Source organism: Mesocricetus auratus, unplaced genomic scaffold (genome assembly GCF_017639785.1).
Source record: "Mesocricetus auratus isolate SY011 unplaced genomic scaffold, BCM_Maur_2.0 Super-Scaffold_100014, whole genome shotgun sequence".
NCBI lineage: Eukaryota > Metazoa > Chordata > Mammalia > Rodentia > Cricetidae > Mesocricetus > Mesocricetus auratus.
The window spans coordinates 3,748,263-3,774,917 of NW_024429197.1; the positions used below are offsets into that span (position 1 = coordinate 3,748,263).

At 51.0% G+C, this 26,655-nt stretch overlaps 1 protein-coding gene across 1 annotated transcript in view; it reads left to right on the plus strand.

Annotated features, from left to right (window-relative positions):
* Positions 1-21,937, plus strand: part of Pax7 (paired box 7) — a 99,225-nt gene extending 77,288 nt beyond the window's left edge. Inside the window, 2 exon segments of the mRNA XM_005081070.3 lie at positions 9,197-9,443; positions 18,233-21,937. Coding sequence (XP_005081127.1) covers positions 9,197-9,443; positions 18,233-18,348 — 363 coding nt within the window. The 3' untranslated portion in view covers positions 18,349-21,937.
* Positions 21,938-26,655: the final 4,718 nt, after the last annotated feature.

Here is a 26,655-nt window from a genome sequence, read left to right on the forward strand (position 1 = left end):
CCCCTTTTGATTTTCATTTAAGCAAGCCAGGCATGTGCCAGGCCTGGGCTAGAGAGAAAAAGATCCTCTCACTCAGCAAATGCTTGTAGGACACCTACTGTGTGCCAGGCATCCAGTGTGTCCCCAGGCAGCTCCTGCCCATCCAGCACTGCTGTACATGGCCACAACAGATGTGCGAGTGTTGAGGAGGTTCTTGGGGATCTGTGGGTGTGCCGGCGATTTGGCCCGTGCAAAGCAGCACGCAGGATCAGCATCAGCCTGAGCCTGAGGAGAGTTTGGGGCTGCAAGGAAGCTGAGGGCTGTCTCTGTGAGGTGCGGCTCCAGCCAATGAGGCTCCAGTGTCTCCCTGCCGAGCCTTCTTCAGGTCCCTCCAAATCTCCTGGATCCCTTCGGATGCTAGTTCCCAGAGGGCCCCTCCCCCTTCCTCTTCACTCCAGGGGAACTAGCCTGCAACCCTTACCTTGCACACAAATACCAAGGCACCCACAAGTGAGCACAAACAATGTATCCATGCACACACGGATAAATAGTACCATGTACACAGATGTACACAAACACAAAAAGATTCTCCTAGGAATGTGTAATGCTCCACTGTGCACACACCGTCCTGAACACAATAGCCCTTCGCGCGTGTGCACACACATGCACACCCGGTGCTCATGCATGCACACAGTTAACAGCTATGCAAACATGCACTCAGTACCTCCACACACGTGTACTTGCACACATAGCCCTCTCACACACGATATTCACACCCATGTCCTCCTGTGGACAAAATCCTATGTATGATAATCCCATGTGTACACACATACACACAGTATTCATGCACCTGACAGCCACGTGCACTCAGTGACCCGTACACATGGAGTACACACCATACTGCTGAGCCATCTGGTAGAGCCTACCTCAGCACAGGGACAGACCAGAGCATAGCGCTGCAAGCCAGGCTCAGGGTCTCACTTTATTTGTCCCTTAGTTGACTCCGGGCAAGCCCCTGAGCCTCAGCTTCCTCACCTGCAGAGGAGGGTGACTGCCTCAGAGTAGACTGTGGGCTTGAAGGGGACTGGCTCTGGGAACTGGAGGGTGCTGCGCCCCAGCAAATGAAGAGGAACCTCACTGGGGGGCTTCCTTGTGAAGTGGGGGATGGGGTGCAGCCGTCACAGAGCGATCGCTGGTGAAGGGGTGGGGCTGGGGAAACCTGGGAGAAATCTTGTTTGGAAGTTCCGAGTCAGCACCCGAAGCCCATTACTGCTGTCCACAGGGGGCGGGGAGGGGGGCATAGATCCTCTTAGCAGAGAATTGAGAGGCGGGAGAGGGAGAGGGAGCAGTGATAGCTGGCTGCCTGGGTGGGGGATTTCTTGCTTGCGCTAATCCCAGCTGGAGACAGGCAGGGGACCAGCAGGGGAGGAATGCTTGTGTGTGTGTGTGTGTGTGTGTGTGTGTGTGTGTGTGTGTTGGGATTGGAGGAGGATGATATAGATGCATCGATCTGCACAGGGTGAGAGGCTGTGGTGTGTAGGAATAAGTGTGGGTCAGTTTCCCTCTGTGGGGTATGTTGATTTGTGGCCTAACATGTATGCACATGTGTATGTGTGTGTGTGCATATATATACATATATGTATATATATGCATGTGTATGCATGTCTGTATGTCTGTGTGCATTTGTGTCTGTGGTGTGTGTGTGTGTGTGTGTGTATATGTGGGGGGGTGAGTGTGGGTATATGTGTTGTGTGTACCTCATGTCTTTGCCCAAGTGGCTCTGGCTATGTTTTGAGGCTACCTGTGCAGCAACTGCAGTGATGACATTTGATATCTATTGAACTATTGACGTCTTCTGGGGACATTAAAAATATTCCCAGGATCCAGGCAGATGACACCAGTGAACAGCTAAGTGGAAGGAACGAAGACTGGACAGTAGTTCTGCTCCCTTTCCTGTTCAGTCCACCCTGATGGGGTGCACCTGGACCCAGGGCTACCCCAGTTAGTCCCAGTCTGGGTCAGTCCCTGGTCCTCGAGACATTTTTGCACAGCTCCAACAAACCCTGCCTTCCATTCCTGGCAGTGGAACAGGCTGTCACCAGTATGTCCCTGTTCTGGCCTGGCCACATTCAGAAGTCACAGTGATGTGTTTTAGCAAGGAGGTAAGCCAAGGATGGAGCTGGACCCGAGGCTGGAGGAACAGTATTTTGTGTGCCACATCAGAGAGTCCTTTGTGACCAAACAGTCTGCGGATAGTAGGGGTGGATGGGAGACAGTAAGTCCTTTCCCTAAATGTGTGTGCAGAGGGAAAAGAGCATTCTTGATGGAAAAGGAAGAAAAGCTGTTTGGGGACCAGACGAGGGTTGCCCCATCTGTGTGACTGTGTGTGCCTGTACCAAAGTGTGAGTTTTCCAGCAGCCCAAGACTGGGAAACCTCATAGACTTGCCCCAGATCCTCCCCTCCAGTGATGAGTACCACACGCCTGAGGGGATATGGCTTGCTGAAGTGTCTTGCACCTGCTCCCCTTTGGAGACTGCAGCCAACTCCTAGGTAGGATGGACCCATCCCAGAGCAAAGCCAAGCTTCCTTCAGAGGTTGGGGAACAGAGCCAAAAAGGACACATTCACCCAGGTGGCTGGAGAAGAGTTCCCTATGTCTACTCTCTTAGGTTCATTTCCATCTCAGGGTTCCCAGGGTCCCTCCTTTTAACCCAGAAACTGGGTTTCGGCAGAGACCAGCAGGGAGGGAGGACAGGCAGGCTGGACGCTAGGCATGTTCTCATTGCACTAACCCTCGAGGCAGTTTCAGTGTTATTCCCACCACAGAGATGAGAAGACCAAGGCCCAGTAGGTTAAAGAACTTGCAGCAGGGGTAGTGGTGGGAGAAGGTGTAAGGGTTGGGGGGCGGGCATAGTGGTGTCAGAGACTTGGTCTTGAGCACCTAAACTAAAGGAACTGTTCCCAATATCAGATGTGGGGATGCCTGCTTGGAACCCCAGTGCTCTTCCTGTCAAGGCAATCAAGCTTTTTTTTTAGCTACACAAGGAGCTCCGGGGCAGCCTTGGACTATACGAGACCGGATCTGATATGATAGTCAAGTGTTTGAGGCCCAGCCTGGGCTACAATGAGACACTATCTCATGAAACCAACACCTCCCAGGCTCCAGGAGGATCCCCAGCTTCCCTGCCTCCAGCTGGTCTAGGGCCCTTGGGGAAAGTGCTGTAGCTCTCAGAGGCTCAGAGAAGAAATAATGTCCAGCTTGCAGCTGGCCACAGGGGTCTTTGACCTAACGGTAACCCCCCCCATTGCCTTCTGAGTCCCAGGCCCCTCTCCTCCCTCTTCCCACCACCCAGCCCTGGTTTAGCTATGACACCTCTAATTTCAGCTCCGCTCCCCAAGCCATGCTGGGTTATCACAGAGGGTGCAGAGCTCCAAGCTCAGGCTCTTCAGTCCCAGGCCCTCAGGCCAGCTCAGGAACGGAGGGAATTAATTACATTCTACCATCCCCTTTTAAAGTAGGGGAGTGTGTCGGGGCGTCCACAGAGGAGGGACTGCAGAGCAGAGGCTGTGGAAGGGGGCCCCCACCCCTGAAAGCAGCAGCCCTCTCCCCAGGGGCAGAAGGGGGGTGGGTGAGGCTGGCCCCTTATTGATTTAGCCAGGTCTGGGCTGGTACTGATTTGGGGAAGGGGGTGGGGGTGGAGCATGGGGTTGGGGGCTGGTGAGGGGGGAAGAAAGGAAGAGAGAGGAAGGTAAGGCTGTCAGTCAGCCTGACGGACAGCCCCGAGATTTGCCTTCAGATAAAACCTTACAGATGTGGAGGTCAGTATTGATTTTGAGTTAGTAACGGTACCTTACCAAGAAGTAATACATTAGTGAAAGCAAGGTCACTGGGATAAAGCAAGCCCCACCCGAGAGAGGCCTCAGCATTCCTGAGGGGGGTGTACATTACCGCATCAGACCAGTACTTCCTCAAGTTCAAAAGTGTGCAGGCCCAGACCTCTGCAGGGCCCCGCTGTGGGCAAGAAGCTTCCTGCTTCTGTGGCAGAGGGACTTCCCGCAGAGGTCCCCAGGGCCCTGTGCCACCAGTAGTGGGAAGACCCCAAAGCCTAGTGGGCACACCACCTGAGAGATCTGAGACCCAGGACAGACCCTGGAGTGGCCACTAACCAGTGATATCCAATGGGCCTTTCATTCCCAGTGCCTCAGTTTCCCCACTTACAGATTAGGGGTAGAAAACCCACTTGCTTGAGAATACACCAGAGTTACCTGGTACAACCCTGGCTGAAGTCCCCCCTCCATGGTAGTTCTCTTAGGTTGTGCCCTGTCTGTTTGCTGGGAAGCAGCTCTCATAGAAGATGAAATGGAAACCCTTTGATCCCAGGCCTCCAGGGACTGGGAGCCACCATTCACACCTACCCCAGATGTGCATTTGATTTGATGTTCCAGGCCAAATCCCATTGAGCAAATCCCATTATGGGAAAAGCTCCCTGGGCCGAGCTGTCTGGTAACCGGCAGGGCCCAAGGCCGTCAGAGCCACTGGGCACCCTTTCAACAAAGGCTGTGGGAGGCCTCTCAGGTCTCCTTCCTGTGCAGCCCCAGCTAGTCTGGAACTCAGGCTGTAGACCAGGCTGGCCTCGAACTCACGGAGCTCCACATACCTCTGCCACCCAAGTGCTGAGCATCCAGAATCATGCTCAGTTTAAAACGTGTTTTAAAACGGAGTTTGTTACTTTCCACTTTATGTGTGTATGTGTGCCTGCGTGAGACTATGTACAACATGTGTATGCAGGTGCCCAAGGAATCCAGAAGAGGGTGTCACACCCCCTGGAGCAGTTCCAGGGGACTGTGAGCTGCCTCATGTGGGATCTGGGAATCAAACTTGAGAGTCCTCTTCAAGAGTTGTCAGCCGTCTCCCCAACCTCCTCAATGTTGACCTTCTGGCTCTTTCTTACATCTGCTGGGTGTGCTCCCACCAAAGGGCCTTGGCGCTTTCCCCTGCCTGGAAAGCCCTCTGCCGAACACGTCTTGCCATGGCTTGTTTTTCTGGACTTGATGGACATGAACACTCTGGGCAGGCCTTCCCCTCCCCCACCCCCACTCCCACCTCCTTGCTCTGCCACCCAGTGCCCTTCAGTGTTTCATCCGCAGTGGTCTCCAGGAGTAGAAATCGCGCCTTTTATCTGCCCACTTGTTTTGTTGACTGCTTCCTTCATTAGGCTGATAGCTCCAAGAGGGAGTCAGGGTTATTCTTTGGTTTGTCCTAGTGACTGGCTGAGGGTCAGGTGCATAATAAATGCTCGATAAATCTTACGGGAGCCCCGTGCGTGGATTCAGCGAGCCCTCTGAGCTCATTGTGGGCACAGACACACAGCACACGCTGGAGCCGCAAGGCATTGGGAACACTTACTTGGTGCCCATAGCAGTGTTCCGTGATACCGAGTAATAAAGGAATGCATGGGCGCCGTCTGCTTCACGGAATGCAAAATGGCCCGGTCACAGAGGGGCCCGGGAAACTGGACTGGCAGGGAAAGGTGTGATCACAAGAAGCCCTTGCTGGAGCCCTTGATACATCTTGAGTCAGGTCTGGCCACCATGTGTGTGGGAATCTGTCATAGAGAATGTGCAGGAATGGGGTCTGCCGAGTACCAGCCCCTCCCGCTTCCCTTCCTACCTTCCCCATATCTTCTGAGCTGACCATCTCAGTAAAGGGCAGGACTAGACTCAATCTGGGTCTAAACCTCCTCTGGGATCCTCCCACCCTGATGTGTATTCTGAAGGAAGGGAATGGGCCGCTGAGTCTATTCCTGGGGCCCTGGCTTCCTATAAGGGAGAGTGAACTCTGTTTGTGGGAGACAGAATGACACAGGATGAGTGACAAGCTTCATCGCTTAGGTGGGAAAATTGAGTCTTGATTAGGAATCAAACACAGCTGGAAATAGAGTGGAGTCTCCCAGACCTTGGTCAGTTTTAAAGTCCTGAGTTCACCCTGGAGTACATCACCCCCACCCCCACCCCCGCCACTGCCAGCAGGTTTCCAGGCTTGGGGACACCCATATTGAAGGTCTGAATGCCACAGGCCCAGCTCAGGGTTTGGCTGTTGTCACATCCCCAAACCCCAGCACCCTGCTATTGATTCTGCCCTGACAGAGATGCCAGAGGCAGGGTGAGTCTGAGTTTTACAGACAACTCAAAAGTGGTCCAGATGCATTCCACACAGCCTCAAACCTCCCCTTCACCCCTCCCCAAAGACACATAACATCTCTGCCATCTTTAAGGGGTCCACAGGGTTCCATCCAGCCTAAAAACATCCCACCAGCAAAGCCTGCAGGCAATCTGCCATCCTCTGCCCTTGGCTCTGGTTAGAGTCAGGTACCTGGTTCACAAAATCCAGGCACTGAGGGAGGTGGTCCCTTCTTCTGCTGGCTCCCCAAGAAACAGATGACTACATAACCCTGGGGTGATACCCTCCAAAGGGCTTGGATGGGTCAACTTGGTCCTTGGGATTCCGTGCCAGGTGATCTGGGCCAGGAACCAGGCCCTAACCTGCTGACTCCCTGAGAAGTTTCAAGGTCTGGTGGAGGTATAGTTCTCAGTGACCCTCACTGTTTCTGCCTGAGAAATGGGTTCTTATCTCTGCCCCCACATGTCTCCATAGTAACAGGATTAGGGATGTCATATAGATGAATGGCTAAGAAGAGGTGTGCGAGGAGGGGCAGCTGAGGAGGCCTGTGAGAACAGGAACCTATTGCTCCGACTCAGCCAAGCTCAAGGGAGAGCATGTCCCAGGCAGAGAGAGCTCCCTTCATCCTCCCAGCCACCCTCTGACTCAGCCACCTTCACAATCCCTTTCTGTGGAACTTCAGGAGTCATGGAATTTCCGGGCTGTTGACGCCCCCTCAGTCACACAGCTGCTAAATATGCGAGCTCTGCCTCCATCCATGATTTGAGGAACCTGTGTGTCTGCCCTTGACCTGTTCTCCTGCCTCAGGTCCTATGCAGAACAAGTCATGGGGAGACAGATGTCCTCAGAGGGGTCTGGCTTCACCTTTTCTTGTGCTGGCAGCTAGTCTTATCCCTAGAGACAAGCAAAGAAGTCATGGTACAGTTACAGGGTCAGCAGGAGTTGCCCCATGTTCTGCCCAAAGCTAAGCAAACAGGGCCAGCTGTGTTCTCCTGGCCCAGGGCCTCTTTCCCATAGGGTGGCATCCCCGGAAGCTTGCCAGAGCCCTGGGCCCTGCTTGCAGATATGAGAGGCTTTGCTTATCTCCACATTTGGCCCCTTCGGACCACTGTGCCCACTGACTCTGTAGGGTTACCCACCTACACCGCCTATCCCTACTGCCCCTGGAGTGCTCCATGCTAGGTCCCACCTTCTCCAGAAGTTTCTGTGAACCTCTGAGAAGTTCGGGAGCCTCCATGTCTCTCATAGCCAAAGCTATCGCTTCCAAACCCCTCAATGCTCTATGCTATGAGGGTCTTTGCTCATTGCCCAGACCCTTTGCTTCTGTTCTCCTGCTGCAGTGGGCAGGGGCCAGGACTCTGAAGTTCCATGGTCTTCAGCCTGGGGCATGAGACTAGACTTGTTACCAATACCTATTGAATGCCCGAGTGAGCACCCCAGTACCCCATATCCATTCACCCTTGGTCTGAGTTCTTAGAGATCAGTCTGGGGGTCCTACTGCTGAATCAGGCCAAGCAGGTTCATGGTGAAGGAGAGAGAGCAGAGCTGCTGGTGAGATGGGTCGGTGGGTAAAAGGTGCTGGCTTCCAAGCCTGATGACCTGAGTTTGATCCCCAGGACCCATATAGTGAAGAGAGAGAACTGATTCCCTTGGGTTGCCTTCTGATCTCCACATGCATGCTAACACACACACACAACACACACGCATACACACACACACATGCACACACATACACCTGTAAATACATAAAATATCAAAAGTTCAGGCTTTATGCTTTGGTGCAGTAGAGGCAGGAGCTCAAAGTTCAGAGAGGCTGAGAATGATACAGTCTTAACCCAACAAAGGTGTGGGGGTCATGAAGCCAGGAAGGTCTGCTTCCCTTCAGTGTGTATGAAGACTGGCATCCCAGTCTGATGGGAGAGGCACAGCTAACTAACTAATGGGGGGAAGCTCCCTGAGTGGTCAGAGAGACAAGACACTGTCATCAAGTTAGGACACTTAGGAATGCACGCATTAATACATACACAATTCATCCATTCAGTCATCCCTTCAGCTGATAGGCCTAGGGTGTCCATTATCTAGTGAGTGCATTTGTTTATTCATTCATTCATTCATTCATTCATTCATCCCTTCAGCTGATAGCCCCATGATGCCCTTCATCTAGCTGGTAAATTTATCTCTCATGCATGTGTGCATTCATTCATTCATCCAGTCAGTACGTCAAACATCTAGCTGATAGACCCAGAGTGTCCTTCATCTACTTAGTGCCCATTCACTCACCCACTCATTCATGCATTCGACTGATAGACAGACTTTGTGTAGTTAGAGCATTTGTTAGTTCATGTGTATATACACCCATTCATTTATGCATCCATTCATTTTTTCCCCTACGCAGTTGATAGGTTCAGGGTGCCCTTTGTGAATTAGTTCATTTACTCATGCATGCATCTATTGGTTCATTCATCCATTCAGTGATAAGCTGGTAAGTTCATTGTGCCTAACTAATGTACTATCTAGTTAATGTACTCATTTATTCAGTCATTCAGCTGATAGGTCCAGGGCACCCTTTATCTAGTTATTAAATCATTCATGCGTGTGTACATTCATTCAGTCATTCATCCATCCGGCTGATAGGTTCAGGATCTCCCTTCATGGCATTAGTTCACATTTATTTATGCACTCACCTAACCATCATTCATTCACCCATTCAGCCAATAGACCCAGGATACCCCACATCCAGTTAGTGAATTTACTCATGCATGCAATCATTCATTCATTCAGCAGAACGCAGAGGGTAACCCCTCAAACTATGCCATAGGGGACAAAGAAGTGACAAAGGGCCTGCCTTGCTCCTGGAGCTCTTGATGGGGGACAGCCCTTTGGGCCCACATTTGGGCAGGGAAGACTCTGGAGACCAGCGCCTGTTTCTTGCGCAAGGCTGTGACACTGCTGAGGTCTGCCCTGGGCCTCCAGGCGCAGGCCCTTTGTGATGGCGCCATGGGGTCCAGCCTCTGGCACTGCCCGTCTCTTCTGCAGGTGATGAGCATTCTCAGCAACCCGAGCGCGGTGCCTCCGCAGCCCCAGGCCGACTTCTCCATCTCCCCGCTGCATGGAGGCCTGGACTCTGCTTCCTCAATCTCAGCCAGCTGCAGCCAGCGGGCCGACTCCATCAAGCCAGGAGACAGCTTGCCCACATCCCAGTCCTACTGCCCACCCACCTACAGCACCACCGGCTACAGCGTGGACCCCGTGGCTGGCTACCAGTATGGCCAGTACGGCCAAAGTGAGTGTCCCCTCATTGCCCATCTCCAGTGGGCTGGCTTATTCCTGGACAAGGTGGTGGCTAGGGTGGAGGGTGTCTCTTTAACTATCTTACTGTTTTATATGTGTGAGGGTTTCATCTGTGTGTGTGTGTGTGTGTGTGTGTGTGTGTGTATCATGTGCATGCAGTTACCCATGGAGGCCATAAGAGGGCATCAATCCCCTGGAACTGGAGTTATAGATATTTGTAAGCCATTTATGGGTGCTGGGAGCTGAGCCCAGGACCTTGGCAAGAGCAGCTAGTGCTCTTAACCACTGAGCCATCTCTCCAACACTCTTTTAAAATTTAAAATAAGCCAGGAAGTGGTGGCGCACTCCTTTAATCCCAGCACTTGGTGGGCAGAGGCAGGTGGCTCTCTCTAAGCTTAAGACCAATCTGGTCTACAAAGTGAGTTTCAGGACAGCCAGGGCTGTTACACAAAGAAACCCTGTCTTAAAAAACAAACAACAACAACAAAACAATTTTTTAAATAGTGTGTGTGTGTGTGTGTGTGTGTGTGTGTGTGTGTGTGTGTGTGTGTGCATGATGTATTTAGTGGAGGCATGGAATTGCCCAGAGTACAAATTTGGGGGATTGTTTCTCTCTTTCTGCCTTTACATGGGCTCTGGGAATCAAACTCAAGGTTGTGTTTCTACCCTTTGAGTCATTGCACAGGCAGCCCAGATGCCCCTCTCACAGGTGGGAAAGCAGATCCTTAAAGGAAACAGAGGTGGCCTAAGATGTTCTAAGCTGCCAGTCCAGCCCAGCTCCCCTCTTAGTGAGATCCCCCTTCCATTCTAGGAGCCACAAATGCTCCTGAATTTTTTTAAAACTTTTTTTGAGAAAAAAATTTAAAGATTTATTTATTTATTACATATACAGTGTTCTGCCTGTATGCCAGAAGAGGACACCAGATTGAATTGTAGATGGTTGTGAGCCACCTTGTGGTTGCTGGGAATTGAACTTAGGACCTCTGGAAGAACAGTCAGTGCTCTTAACCTCTGAGCCATCTCTCCAGCCCACAAACACTCCTGAATCTTTTAAAGGCCAAACTTGAAAATGTAAGAACGGGACAGGGTCATTTTAGTAACATATTTTATTTAACCCGATATGCTCAGAGCGGCCACTGCTTCACACAGTCCACACGTGATTACCTAGGAAACGTTTACATTCTTTGGTTCAGACTCTGTCTTTGAACCCAGTGCTTTTGTTGCTATCCTTTGGTGATAGTGGGGATCGAGCCTAGCACCTTGCCCAAGCTAGAGAAGAAGGCTCCCACTGAGCTACACCCCAAGTCCTCTGTTTTACTTCTCACTTTGAGACAAGTTCCCACTGAGATGTCCACACTGACCTGAACTCACTCTGTAGCCCAGATGGGACTTGAATTTGTTGTCCTTCATCAGCACTTAAAGCTCATGAAGGTGCTGTTGGGGACACAGCGCTGCATACCCAAGTCCTTCTGAAGAGACTTGTAAGTTTTTCAACCGTGAAACAATGAAATTAAAGGTCATCTTTTAAATTCAACATAAAGCTAACATCTGAGAGCCTGCTCCCATTGCACTCGGTACTGGTCAAGTGCAGAACAGCTAACTGCATGTGGCCAGTAGCGGGAAGTGGGAACAGCACAATGGGGATCTGCGCCCCTCTTCCCTCTCCGCGTGGGGCATGGCTGTGTGCGGAGCTCTGCTTTCTGCATGACTTTCCCTCCGCAGCCTCTAGGGTTTCACTTACCCACTCGAGCCATTGTCTCCTTGGCATCTTGCCTTGATGCAGGGACAGCAGACCCTCAGGCCAACAGCTGGGCAAGATGGGCTTGGCCACAACCTCTGGTCACCACCTGATGGGGCCAGCAGCAGGGCAGGCCCAGACAGGCTAGGGGAGCCAAAGGTCACAAGGCTGCCCTCCTGCCACCTCCCAGCAAAAGCCTCACCTGCTGGTGTCAAACTAATCAGGAGGGCGTGTGGAGAGAGTGAGGCCTCCAGCCCGGGGGCATCCTCTCTTCCAGCTGCCGCCTGGCCTTGCCACACTGACCTCTGCTTCCTGAGGCCCCCAGCCCACTCCAACCGTATGGCCTTGGCCTCCACGGTTAAATGAGGGCCAGCTGTGTGAGCCTCTACCTCCCATGTGCATACGTGCATGCTTGCATGTGTGTACGCATCACAGGTAGGCTGCAGTCCAAGTGTCTGTGCACATAGTATGTACAAGTGATGTGGCTTGAATGATTCCGCAGCCGCGGCATGGCCACAGATTTCGCAGATAAATAGATTGCCTGCATGTGTATAAATATGCGATGAACATTTGTGCGTACGTTTACCTGTTTACCTATAACTATATGCAAGTACACACAAGTGACCATTCTGTGTACACACTGGTACGTGTATATGGCTTTGCATGTTTGAGCACACACAGGCACACATAATATGACAGTTTGCGGTGGCAATATGCATACATTTAAATTTTCATAGGTAGGTTCTCATGGTCTGGCGGGCCTATCTATATGTGTGCGTGTGCATTGACATGCATGTGTGTCCTTCGTGCACAGTGAGTATGCAGATAAGTGTGGTTGTGTCCACATGTGTACTTTGGTGTGTGCATGTGCTTAAAGGCATCTGCGATTAGGCACGCTTCGGTGCTCTGCATGCTTATGATGTGTGTGCCTGGGTGTGTTCATATGCTGTGTCTGGGCATGATTGTGTATGCAATTACGTGTGTGACTATGAGTATGAGTGTGAGCCCGGGAAACAGCTCTACATGACCGTCTGCGATCCGGGGCACCCATGTGTACAAAGCTTTCCCAGTAGGTCCCTGGTTGACCTCCTGACCTAGCGCATGTTCCCAGCCCAACACACGACACACATGCTCTTGATAAAACATTTGAGAGCGGCAGCGGCAGCGTGGCCAGCCCCGGGCAGGCGTTAGTCACACCCGGAGCCTGGAGCCCCTGCCCTGCTCCAGGGCGCCTGCCCAATTCGGAAATAAAATTAACCCCAAAGTCAGCATGGGGGTGGTGGTGGGGGATCAAAAGAGAAGGGGCCCGGGAGAGCAGAAAGGAGAACACTTGGCCTCCCTCTCCTCCCTTGCCCCTCCCCTCCTTTCCCTGACCCTCTGTTGCTGCAGGGAGAACTCAGGGCTCCTCTTGGACCATCTTCTCCAGCCCCACGTAGTCCTAACTCACTGAGGCACCTCTGCCACCATGTGCCCCAGGACAAGACACACACCCAGCCTCAACTTTCCCACCTGCGGGATGGGGCCAGGGATCTCGACACATCATCTCGAGAGGTTTCCTGTCATGCTACAGACTTTTCTGTTGACATTCTGGAGAAGCCCAAGGGCATGTCACATTCCCATTAACTACCTGCCAATATTCCTGAGCACACAGGCCAAGTTCCCTGATATTCTTGGGAAGTCACACACATCTCACACACACTTCCCTATTTTGGTCCTGACCCACCTGTCACCTGCTGCCTCTTGTGTCACACTTGAGTTTAGCCCCTGCAGCACTGTGTGAATGTGTGCTTATTCACATAGCTTTCACAGTTCCTGGTCCTCCACTTGGCAGGCTCAGAGAGGGAGAGTAGTGTTCCCAAGGTCCCACAGCAGGGGCATTGTGTCTCAGCTTTCTAACCCCATACCACAGGTGAACCAATCTTGTGCAGGACACTTGGTATTGATTGGTGCACACTCTCACATGTGCAGACTCATGTATGTGACATGCTCTCCCATGTGCAGACTCATGTGTGTGATGCTCTCCATGTGCAGACTCATGTGTGTGATGCTCTCCATGTGCAGACTCGTGTGTGACACTCTCTCATGTGCAGACTCATGTGTGTGACATGCTCTCCCATGGGCAGACTCATGTGTGTGATGCTCTCCATGTGCAGACTCATGTGTGTGATGCTCTCCATGTGCAGACTCGTGTGTGACACTCTCTCATGTGCAGACTCATGTGTGTGACATTCTCTCCCATGGGCAGACTCATGTGTGTGATGCTCTCCATGTGCAGACTCATGTATGTGACATTCTCTCATGTGCAGACTCATGTGTGTGATGCTCTCCATGTGCAGACTCATGTGTGTGACACTCTCTCATGTGCAGACTCATGTATGTGACATTCTCTCCCATGGGCAGACTCATGTATGTGATGCTCTCCATGTGCAGACTCATGTGTGTGACATTCTCTCTCATGTGCAGACTCATGTGTGTGATGCTCTCCATGTGCAGACTCATGTATGTGACATTCTCTCATGTGCAGACTCATGTGTGTGATGCTCTCCATGTGCAGACTCATGTGTGTGATGCTCTCCATGTGCAGACTCATGTATGTGACATTCTCTCCCATGGGCAGACTCATGTATGTGAGTGCCACTGAGCATATGTAGAGCCAAGGCACAGCTATGCTAAGTGCGTGTGCATGAAGGGAGGAGAAATGATGGTTAGTTGAGAATCTACTATGGAATTGACATGTTATCGACACTGCTACACAGAGCTGTAGGCATGATTATTTGCACTGCATGCTACAGTATTGACATCTAGAGAAGTTACTTGCCTGAAGTATTGATGGGCAAGGCAGCCAGGCCTGCATCCTGGCCCTCAAACACCACTTTCAGGTGTCTTTGGAACATGTACGTGACCCAACTCCTATGCAGCAGAGTCCTTCCCCATCTCCTAGGGCCTCCTGCCTTCCCAGGGACACCTTCACACCTTCTTTTCCAGCTCTGGCCATGTCCATCCATCTGCCCATCTCTCACTGTCTCTGGAGTGGGGGGGGGCAGGAGGCCAGGGACAGGGCACATGGTAGATTAATATGGCCCCAGTGTTCCCAGAGGCCAGGGCCATACTAATGATGGGGCTGATAGAACGCAGGAGTGTGAAAAGAATTTTAATAGATCTGACAACTCTAATAAGAATTTGTGTCTAGAAGGGTCCTCCTCTGGGGCCTCTAGCTGACGAGGCATTGATGGCTGAGATTTGTTTACGGGTTGGCATTGCTGGCCCATCTCCTGCCAACTCCTGATTAATGTAATTGGAGATGTTCAGAGCCCAGGCGGGGTGTGAGGCAGGAGAAGGGAAGCACGGAGGGACAGAGGGACAGTGAGGGCTGTTGACAGAGTCCCTAATGAGGAATGTTACCTCCCTGTCTTCTCGCCAGCCCCTTGGCTCTACCCTAGGAAGAGGCAAACAGGCCCTACAGTTGGCCCTTTGGGTGCTCTGGAAGTTGCCAAGGTCAGCAGGAAAGTTTGGCTTCTGGGTGCTTCCTTGCCTACCTCAAGGAAGGACTGAGAAAGCTCCTACTGTGTGCTGGGGGAGGCTAACCAAGGAAGAGGCACAGAGTAGGTAGAGGTGCCAGAGAAACAATCCTTTATTTACCCTTTATTTGTGTGTGCATGTGTCCATGTGTGTGCATGTGTTCATATGTGTGCATGTATTAGTGTGTGAATGTATTCATGTGCATGTGTGCATGTGGAGGTCAGAGGTCAGGCTCGAGTATCATCCTTAAATTGGAGACAGCATCCCTCACTGGCCTGGAACTTACCAAGCAGGCCACCAGGCAGGCTGTCCATCAAGCCCCAGGGATCCAGCTGCCTGTCTCCCCAGCGCAAATCCCAGCGTGTCCGGCTTTTCTGCACAGGCTCTCAGGATCCAGTTTTCATGTTTGCACAGTTTTGTCCATTGAGCCGTCTCCTCAGCTCCATGGGTGTCAATTTAAGCTCCTCCAGGCCACATGTGAAATGTAACTACAGCAGGCAACTGTGCTGTGCCTCAGTTTCCACATTATGAAGTGGGAACCATCCTGAAATCAAGGCGCAGAACTTATGTTCCCCTAGAACACAGTCTAAGTGTGGACCCCGCCTTTGCTGTTGTCATTGCTCCATGACAGACCCCATAGCCCACTGCAGGAATAACTAATGAGGTAGTGTCAGAGCCCAGCCTGGCATAGACTAAGGCAAAGGTAGGCCACCACCTTCAGTGATAAAAGAAAGGTCACCTGAGGTGACGTGTGCCTTTGGTAAGTCCATGACATCGCCTGAAGGGGAAATGAGACAATGTGAGCCTGAGGGGCAAACTGCCTCAGTCTTGAGAGCCGTGTGCACACCGGGGGCATTGCCAGGGATGCTCATACTCCAGGATCATTTCTAGGGGCTGCTGATGAGCCCCAAGGCTAAGGAGCTGTCACCAGGCTGCTGGGGTTTGAAAGCATAGGAGGAAGCAGCTGATTTTAATTACAGTCCCCAAGGACCTTGGTTCTACCTTCTTTCAAACAGGGAAAAGGGACAGTCACACTACCTGGCTTGTAGAGCTGGGATGAGACCAAAACACATCCCAAGTACAGGAACGGGAGCAGAACAGCATAGGGCTACTTCTCTGCAGCTTCTGCTCCTGTCCCTTCTGTGCCTGTCACCCCTCCAAGAGGGTGACTCACTGGTCCACGCACCCTGGAACCCAAGGAGAAAGGACAGTGTGATCAGAGCTGCGGGGTCTTTCCAAAGCTAGAGCTGGGAACCCCACACTCCCCACAGCTGTCTCTGCTCTACCAGCTGGGAGCCTGGGATAGAGTGAGTGACATCACAGACCCTCAAGCCTAGGAGTTCATCACAGGACTTTCCTCCATTCACCCACCTTGAGCCTGGCTAGCTAGGCACAGATGAGACCCAAAGAGATCCCAGGGCTTTTGCACATCTTTTAAGAGTCTGGGGGGCCTTGTCCTGAGCCCTCTGTGACAATGCGTCTGATTACATTGTCACCACCCCATTTTTGCAGATGGACAAGTAGACCTAAAAGGAAAGCTAATTTGCTCAAAATCACATGACCAGGAATGTGACCTCTTCCTTGGCCACCCCTTCCTCCATACCACTGCTGAAGGTCACATTTATTCTGGGGCTGAGTTCACAAGTGCTACGCTCTAGCCTCAGAGACCACGTGTGTGGAGTCTGTTAACTTTCCCTGCAGTTCTTGCGTCCAGATGCCATATCCCATGATACAAACAAGGAAATTGAGGCTGAGGCGGTGTGCCCCAGATCACACTCAAGGCTGGCAGTCATGGAATTTAAATCCCGGTCATTTGAGCCCCCATGTGACATAGCTCATCTATTGAGATTGTCCCGGTGGCCTCCCTGGCCTAAGCATCAGGCTGTGTCCATCACCTCCTTGCTCTACCTCCCCCCACCCTGCTTTATGCAGAAGGCTCTGAGCTTGGGGAAGCACAGAGACTGTCTATGGGGAGCCCTGAAAGGCAGGTGACAGAGGGAGCCTCCTCGTGACTCTTCGTGCACAGCTTCCTATCTTCCCCTGAGCCCTCTGTGTCATGGGGGTCCTACAGGGGTGCACTGGCTACAGTCACAAGGCCCCGCCTAGAAGGGCAGCATCCTGCACCCTGGGAGGCTTGGTCACATGCCCGTTGAGTGCCTTGGTCAGGACAGGTTTCTTCTAGAGCTTCAGTCAGGACAGATTCACATGCAGGCAGGCCAGCAGTTGTAGCTGCATAGGACGGACGGACACCTGTGTCTCCCTCAGGTACACTCTTATGATCACGGGACCTGTGTGTGCATAGGTATTCCCATTTGTGCATTCGCTCACAAGAGGCTCACAGGTGTGTGTGTGTGTGTGTGTCCCAAGTGGGCATTGTTCTGTATGAGCATTCATACTATGCTCAGCATTGTCTTGTGAAGATGCTCTGGTTTCCGCTGGTCTCAGAGCACCCCCCCATCACCACTCATGCTCACACCTCATACCCACCAGTGCCAGCCTGTTTTCATTGGAGCTGATAGTCTGTGGATCTCAGCCTCCACTCGTCCTCCTGATGGCCCCCTTGGCTCACTTGCAAAGCCACTTTGGCTCACAAGGGCCCTGTTGAGTCTTGTGCGTGAGCTGCACTCAGGGTCCAGCACAGGTTGAGAACCTTCATCCTCAGTGCCATGTGGACTCACTCAGCATGGCTCACTAGCCTCCCTGTGGCCTGAATAGCCAGAGGTCTTGTGGGAAGGGAGCTTAATTCTCCACTGAACACTGGGATGTGTGTCTGTACTTGCTCGCAGAGCCAGCAAGAGAGCTGGGAAAAGCAAACATTGAGTAAATGTCTGCAGAGTTAGCTTTCTTCATTCATACACAGCTTAAGGCCCCCTGCCCAGGGAATGGTGTCACCCACAATGGACTGGGTTGATGAATAATCAGTTAGCAATCCAAGACAGTTCCCCACAGACATGCCCATAAGCCAACCTAATCTAGACAATCCTTCAGCTGATGTTCACCTCACAGGTAATTCTAGGCTGTGTCAAGTTGACAATAAAAACTGGCCAGCAGAGGATAAGCAAAAGATGGACAGATGGACAAGAGGATTAATGAATAGAAGAATGGATAGATGAATAGTGTGGACGGAAGAAAAGAAGGATAGATTGGCAGATGGGCAGATGGAAGGATGTGTGTATGGATGAGTTGGCAGAATAATGGATGGATGGAAAATGGGTGGATATTAAAATTGATGGGTAACCTCACAGGCAGAAAATAGATGGATGGACGTGAGGACAGAAGGATAGATGGTTGGAAGGAGGGATGGAATGGTGGATGGATAATAGATACATAGATGGGTAGATTGGTAAGATGGATGGGTAAATAGATGAATGGGTGGACAGAAGATGGGTAGGAGGACAGAAGGATAGATGGTTGGGAGAACGGATGGAATGGTGAATGGATGTACAGATGGACAGAAGATGAAGGTTAAATGGAAGAATACATGAAAAGAACCTCAGTTTCTAGAAGCTCCTCTCTCTTTCCAGCTGCTGTTGATTACCTGGCCAAAAACGTGAGCCTGTCCACACAGCGCCGCATGAAGCTTGGAGAACACTCTGCTGTGCTGGGACTTCTTCCTGTGGAAACAGGCCAGGCCTACTAGGGCCCCTGGGGCGACTTGCCCCAGCCAATGGCCCAGCCTAGCCCTTCCCAACCCCTGAGCCTTCCCCCCTCAGTCCCCTTATCCCCCTGGGGTCTAAGGAGGCCAGGGAAGGAACTCCTTCCCTTCCCACAGGCGGCCCTCTGGAGACAACCAGTGTCATTTACCCATGGTTAGTGACACAGAGTGGCCCTTTGGGTCTGTGCCCCCCTGCCCCATCTCCAGAGGGGTTCCTAGCCATCTTACAATGATTTCCAGCTCACGTCCATTTTACAGTGTCATGGCCTTGGTCCTGTCTGGGCACAGAGACCGAGGGTCAGCCTGAACCAAGCACCTGGTCATCAGAGGGAAAAGGTGCCAAAGACAAGGCACTGGAGTCCTTGGCCCCTGAGTCCCAGGTGCCCTGGCCACAGGTACAGGTGGGGCTCACAGGGGTGGGCCTCTGGCTTGGCACCAGAACCGCAGCCTCTTTCACTGAACACTGAGATGAGCCCCTGGGGGTTCCCAGGGGAGAAAGCAGGCAACATCTCAGTTTTATCCAGGAATCCAGAGGTCTTTGTGACCATCCCCACACACCCCTGCTGGATATCAGGAGACCAGTAAGATGTTCTACCAGGGGGCAGGGGGCGTGGAAGCAGAGAACGTTGGCCATGGGCTATCCCAGAATGCCAGGCCCCAGGCCCAGCGTCAGGAGGTGCAGGGCTCCTCGGCTGAAGTCTGATTGAGGCTTGCCCACTGCATCAGGGCCTGGGAAGCCCGCAGAACCTGTCAGTCTCCTCAACTGGTAGGAGAGGGGAAGATCTCGAGGCAACAGGAGGCACAATGCAGGCTCAGAAGGTCTGAGGACATTCAACTTTCAAGTCCACGCCACTGGAGTTCTGCGCACCATCTCGCTGGCAGCTGGCAACCTGCCTCATGCATGCTGGTCCTCTGAAAAGGGGCCTCCTTCTCCCAGCATGAAAAGCTTTTGATGTCACCGGATGCAGAGAGTCTTCTTGGACCAGGCAAAACTACTGGTCCTGCCCCACCCCTCAGAAGATGCTTCAGTCTCCTTGGCATCTCAGTGGAAGGCCATGTCCCTGTCCTTTTCAGAGTGGCATTTTCCAGTGTTGCCTGCTCTCAGTCAGGAGACTTCTGTCTCCTCACCAAGCACAGTGTCTCTGGAGCACTGTTTTTAAGCCACCACCCCTGGGCAGAGGAAGATGCCCAGAGTCCCAGCAAAGAGGACAAGGCACCTTCCTTAAGCACCCAGGGGCTTCCTTGCACTCCACCCTCTTTTAGAGTTGGGTCTTTGGGGGAATGGACTGCTCAAGTCCCCCAGTTCTCCTCCCTGGAGCTCTTCATCACCCTCTATTTATCAAAACTGTACCTGTCTTTACCCCCTCCCTCGCTATAACCTACACTGCATCCGGTGCTAGTGTGTCACAGCACCAAACCCACGAACACTGGACCTGATTCCGTGTTCCCACCTGGACATGAGGCCACCTGCTGGCCCAATCCATGCCTCCTGCCCTCAGTCAGCAGGACATTCCTAGAAAGAGGGGCTGCTACTCAGTAGCCCCAACTGATTTCCTTCTGCCTGGGGAGCTGGACTGGCAAGACTCCGAGACCCTTGTCTATATGAACATGTGCCCGATGCACATGCGTTTCTCATCTTTAGACCCAGCACCCGAAGCCTGCCCTGGGCCATGACTAGGGTGCCTTGTATCTGTGGTTTAGAGATGTCTATTAATAACTGGGACAAATGGACTCTTCAGTAGCATCGAACACCAGAAAAGTGGGCTCATCAGCTCAGTCCAGGTTTCAAGAGGGGAGACTTCTGAGGTCTTCAAGGTCTGGACAAGAGGAAAGCCACATTGCCCCTTGGAAACCCAGTTTCTCCTTTTGTAGGCCTCACAGCAGCAAGCGCCCCGCCCTGTCAGAAGACCAAAGTCTTCCTCCACATTCCTTGCTCCCTGGAGGCCTGGCTCTGGATGCCTCTGAATCTCCTTCCACCAAGTATGATTCAGAATCAGGGACCTCAAGCAGGTGACATCCACAGGGCCCAGCCCCAGCCCAGGGAACAACATTCCAATGCTTGGACCAATCACAATGATCTACCCACTAGGGTAAATGCAACCAAGACTTGCTGGGTAGAAAACAAAATGACTTCTCATTCCATTCAATGTCTCTGAATGTTCCCCAAGATGCCATCTTGGTATAAAACTGGTCTTGCGTTCCAAGGGGCCTTTGATCCCCAACAGATTTCCCTAGTATCTCATGTTTTTGTGTATCTGTCCACCTGGGTCTGTAAAACTCAGCTTGCAGCTTCACCAGAGAGGTGATGTCGGTTAGATGAGAGACACCAGGCCTCTGTCCCTTTGGGATTGAGTGCAGCCTAGGAGGCCTGACTTCCAGTTAGCCAGGCCAGACCAGAAACACCCCTCATCCCTGTATATAGTCAGTAGCAGGATAAGAGGGGCACCCTCCATGTCACCTCAAGTAGCTACTGGTTCTGTGGAGGCCCCACTGAACTCATTGTATGTTAGTTGGAAATGTGGTGTCGTGCTGTTCGTTTATAGAACATTGGCTTTTTATATATAAATCTATATACTTAAAGAAGGGAAAGGAAAGAAACCCCCCCAGTGTTGTGCTAGTGCCAAGGATCATCTGTAGGGATTTGCTCATTCTGTGTTTTGGATTATGTGATCCAGCCTTTCTTGGGTTCCTTCATCTTTTTTTTTCTCATTGTCTCCTCAATTTGGTATTTCTCGCTATGAAGATGAAAGTGATGGTGGTAAGAACCCAGCCTCTATTCTCTTGTTTTGTGCTCGGTTTACCTTTGCCCTTCTTTTGGAGGACCAAGAAGGACCAGAGGAAACAGACAGTGGGAAACAGAGAGTAGGAGAAAAGAATGAGGGAGGGGCGGAGGGGCTGGCTGGGGAGACGAGAGAAGGGCAGTTTTGCAGCAAGATGATGGCTGTGGTCCAGGACAGAGCCTGGATCGACATGCTCCACCCGAGTCCAGTATTGTTTTGTGTGGAACTGGTAGAATATTCTAGGAGGTGGAGCTGGACCTTGCTGAGGGACTCCACAGTTGCCAACTACAGAGACGTCTTATAGATCCTCTATGAGACTGGTGTTCCCCCAGACTCCTGGACACCTCTCTCCCTCTCCGACACTTTTTAGGGTACACACGCATCCTCACCTCCTGCAGGCGCACCAAGCCAAGACCAGATGGGGGGGACTCAAGCCGCCCTGTTGAAATGCTTCTAGACACCTGTGCATTGAATGTTGCTCCTGTCTACATTGACTGGGGGCTCCCCCTGCTGGGAAAATACCCATACTGCTGGAGAACATTCCTTCTTTGTAGTAACCGCCAACATTGTTGCTTCAGCGTTTGACGCAGCCATTTTCCTCCATGCGAAGTGTGTGTGTGTGTGTGTGTGTGTGTGTGTGTGTGTGTATGAGGGGTATGAGTGGGATGTGTGTGTGTGGGCGGGTGTCTAAATATAATCTCACCATAATTTATTCAGCTATATGGAGTAGTAGATTAGAAAGACAAACTGGTATTTGCTTTAACTACCTGCTGCTTGTAAGCGCTGCCTCTGTAACTCAGGCATAACTGTTATACATTAAAAGAAATTTAAAAAAAAAGTTGTGAAGGCTCTGTATCCTCAATTGACTGCCATCCTATGGCTGGGGACCAGGATGTTTGGGCGCACAATGGGTTGGTGTGGGAATGTTTTTCTTATTCTCTGTATTGGTGGGTTTGCTAGAGAAACCGAATTGATAGAACACACACACACATACACACATACACACACACACACACACACACACACACACACACGAGGATTTATTAGAATGGCTTACAACAGGTTGTGATCTAACTATTCCAACAATATATTTCTGCCATTGGAAAGTTCAAGAATGCAGTTGTGATCTAACTATTCCAACAATATATTTCTGCCATTGGAAAGTTCAAGAATGCAGTTGTTTTTCAGTCCACAAGGTTGGATGTCTCAGCTGGTCTTCAGGCTCTAGTGCCAATCAGCTTGCCAGTGAGAGTGAAGGCAAAAAGGCAAAAAGAAAACACTTCCTGCTTCCACGTCCTTTATACAGAAGGTGTGGTCCATCTTAAAGGTGGATCTTCCCAACAAAAAGATCCAGAGTTAGGGTGGGTCTTCCCACTCCAAATAAATCAAGAAAAATCCCTCAGAGGTGTATCCAGCCACCTGGGTTTTAGTTAATTCCGGATATAGTCAAGTTGTCAACCAAGGATTAGCATAAGTCCTCCCTTTGTTCACTTGACACACAATCATATCTCCTTTGGTACCAGGAGTGGGGTACATACCCCCATTGCATATGGCCCACCCCCAGTACCAAGCAGTTGTTGGCACACTATGTATGCCTTTTTGGTATTAATAAGTATCAACACAGATGGATACAGATCGACAGAGGCAGCTACTGGAGCATCTCTGTGGGCTCAGAGGATGAGCCCAGAGGCAGATAATGGAGGAACTCTGAGCAGACACTGAGCTGAGAGCCTTTGGTGGCTCTCACTCTGCCTAGGACAGAACTCAGGAGCACCCATTTCCCTAAGAGCAGCAGCAGATGTAGTGTGTGTGCTCTCTTGCTAAATGAATGGGGAGCCCATGCTACCTCAAGGTACTGACTTCCTTGGATGAAGTTCTTAACAGAAAGGAGTTGTGTGTGTTAGAAATGAGGGGGTGGCACAGGTCAGTCACTCATGTTGACCTGGACCTATCTAGCCAAGGTCAAGCTCTCCAGAGTAGGACTTGGAAGGAGATTGAGTATGTGCCAGGCCTAAGACCAGATGGAAGCTGCCTAGTACCCTCTCCACAGAGTCCTTGTGTACTGAGCCCCATACACACCCCTACTGTTATAACTGGTGCTCTCAACCACAGCCAGTGGGCACCCTTAACTCTCAGTTAAGATTTGGGGACATTCAGGGCCTCCCCAAGTTCTACCCTCAGCTCTGCATCAAACTGGCTGTAGAGCCTGAGACCATTTTCTCCCCCTTGGACTGGATCTCCATGTGTTTTAGAAAGCAAGCTAGATGACTTCTAAGGACCTCCCAGGTTACCATGGAGATCCTCTGAGCCAAAGCCTGGGCTTGAAAGCAGCCCACAGCATGCTGGTGCAGCTCAGAATTGTCCACCTTCAGGGCTGGGTAAAAGAACCAAAGTGTAAGATACCAAGACACAGACTTTGTCTTCAGGGACCCAGAAAGCACCCTGACCTCCTAGGAAATGTTCCTAGTGGTTATCTTTTTCCTGACAACCTTTGTCTATGTCCCATGGAAAACTGAATGGTCTTCAAGAGGACACACTGCCACCTGCCATAAAGTCATATTTCCATGTACAAAGAAAAAGAAGAGGTAGACATTGGACACATATTTGTATCTGTCAGCTATTTTGGTGATACTGCCGAATAAGACACAGTCTGGGTGGTCTCACTGGACACACCTTCATCCCAAGCCTTTCCCTTGGATGAAATTGATTAACAAGGGACAAGAGGTTACTTAAGACAGCAGACACATGGAACCTCTGAGGTGAGAAGGATACCCAGACAGACACTAGCCCAATCCCAACTGCTGCATATCCTGTTGTCTTAGTTAGGGTTTCTGTTGCTGTGAAGGGACAACATGACCATGGCAACTCTTATAAAAGAAAAAATATTTAATTTGGGTACCTTACATTTTCAGAGTCTTAGTCCATTATTATCATGGTATGACGTGGTGGCGTGCAGGCAGATGTTATGCCAGTGAAGGAACTCAGAGTCCTACATCTTGACCTGCAGTCAACAGGAAGTGCACTGTGTTACTGGGTGTAGCTTGAGCATAGGAGACCTCAAAGCCCACCCCCATGATGACACACTTCTTCCAACAAGACCACACCTACTCCAACAAAGTCACACCTCCTAATTGAGCCACACCCTTTGGGACCCATTTTCTTTCAGAACACCACAATGGTTTTCCTAAGAGCCTCTAGTGTCCATTCTCTCCCTCCTCATGCTACATGACTTGCTGTGAGCAGAGATTTACTTTCATAATCCCAGCCATGTGAGCAGCTGCTGCTGGGAGTAGGGCTAATTCTCTGGAGGTTTCAGGGAGTGAGTTCAAATCTCCACTACCTCTCTTTCCTCCCCTCAAATAATTGAAATATGTTCCTTTGATCAGGCATCACCCTTGGGCCCAAGTCTCTTTCCTTCAGCTGTCCCATCCTTCAAATAGAAATAAAGTCTGTCCATCTGTATCAGAACTATAGCCAACAACACCATGATTTTCTGATTTCAAACACCAACAGCTTGCAGCAGGTGTGTGGGTGCAGGTGTGGGTGTGTTCCTTGTCACTGTTTACAACCATTACATAGAATCTTAGTCCTATTTTTGTTGCTACAACAGAATACTCCAGATGGGGAATTTATAGAATTATACTCATGACGGCTTAGCAATAAAGATGATTGCTAATCACACCTGGAGACCTGAGTTTGCTCCCAGAGTCCAGGAAGGCATGAGTCAGCTTCACAAGTCTTCCTCTGATCTCCACACTTGTGCTGTGACACATATACCCACCCATACATCATGCACACATGGAACAGCAAAAAATGTAAAGAAAACATTAAAAAGAGTGGGCATTGATTTGCCCTCATGACTCTGGAGGCTGGGAACCCCAAAAGTCTGACCTATACCTGCTCAGCGCCTGGTAAGGTCTTCCTGTCTCATAACAACATGGCGAGATGGGCTGTATAGAAAAATAGTTTAAAAAGAAAAGTGGTTTGAGTGTAGAGCATTTGCCAAGCATGTGCCAAGCCCTGGGTCCAATCGCTAGCACTACAAAGATGTAGATGCTCTTCTAGTTGCACGGCATCATTCCAAAGCACCTAAGACCCAGTGTAACTGTGGGTACACTTATTTCAATTTACTTCTCATTTCTCACTCCAAGTCCCCAGATATCTCATGAACAAGGCAAGTCTCATAGCCATCCTCAAAGTCAAGGGTGGGAGATGCACTTCCCATCCATCTTGAGGCGTGGAGAGGGACGGAGTCCTAGTTTCATCCCAGAGGAGTAAAGAACTGTTATGTGTTATTCAGAAAACATAGCAAGACTGCCCCATGTCTGACCTGACCTCCTCCACTCCATAGACAAAGAGTTCATCAACGACAGTTACTTCCCAGGGCCTTGAAACCCTGGGTGCCCCTTTCCCCAACCATGCCTAACTGGCTCAGGGCAGATGTCTAGGTCTCCAAGAGAGGACATTGGAACTGTGGAGGAGTCAGGCCCAAAGGTTAGATCATCTAAGTCAGGATAAATTATTGGGTCATTAGGAACAGCATGGGACATGAGTGTGTCACCAGGAATGTCCCAGGCACAAGGCTAAGGTAAGGCTCTGGGTAGAAGAGACTGACTTCCCTGAGACCTTGTCCTGGGCCCCACCCTCCTAGGCTTTAGACCCCTCCGTTCTTTGGGAAGCTAGGCTGATACTGATGTCCCATGTTAGCCGCCTGCGCTGTGAAGACCAGCATTTTGCAGTGCTAGATTCCTTCTGCACACCATGTGCCTCAGAGAGGCACTCTAAAGTCAGTCTACATCCCAGCCTAGGGACCGATGACAATGACGACTAACCTCCTGCAATGGGTGCAGCTGCCTCTGAGGACTCCATTTCTCTCTATATATACAGCCTCATGCAATGGGTGCAGCTGCCTCTGAGGACTCCATTTCTCTCTATATATACAGCCTCATGCAATGGGTGCAGCTGCCTCTGAGGACTCCATTTCTCTCTATATATACAGCCTCATGCAATGGGTGCAGCTGCCTCTGAGGACTCCATTTCTCTCTATATATACAGCCTCATGCAATGGGTGCAGCTGCCTCTGAGGACTCCATTTCTCTCTATATATACAGCCTCATGCAATGGGTGCAGCTGCCTCTGAGGACTCCATTTCTCTCTATATATACAGCCTCATGCAATGGGTGCAGCTGCCTCTGAGGACTCCATTTCTCTCTATATATACAGCCTCATGCAATGGGTGCAGCTGCCTCTGAGGACTCCATTTCTCTCTATATATACAGCCTCATGCAATGGGTGCAGCTGTCTCTGAGGACTCCATTTCTCTCTATATATACAGCCTCATGCAATGGGTGCAGCTGCCTCTGAGGACTCCATTTCTCTCTATATATACAGCCTCATGCAATGGGTGCAGCTGCCTCTGAGGACTCCATTTCTCTCTATATATACAGCCTCATGCAATGGGTGCAGCTGCCTCTGAGGACTCCATTTCTCTCTATATATACAGCCTCATGCA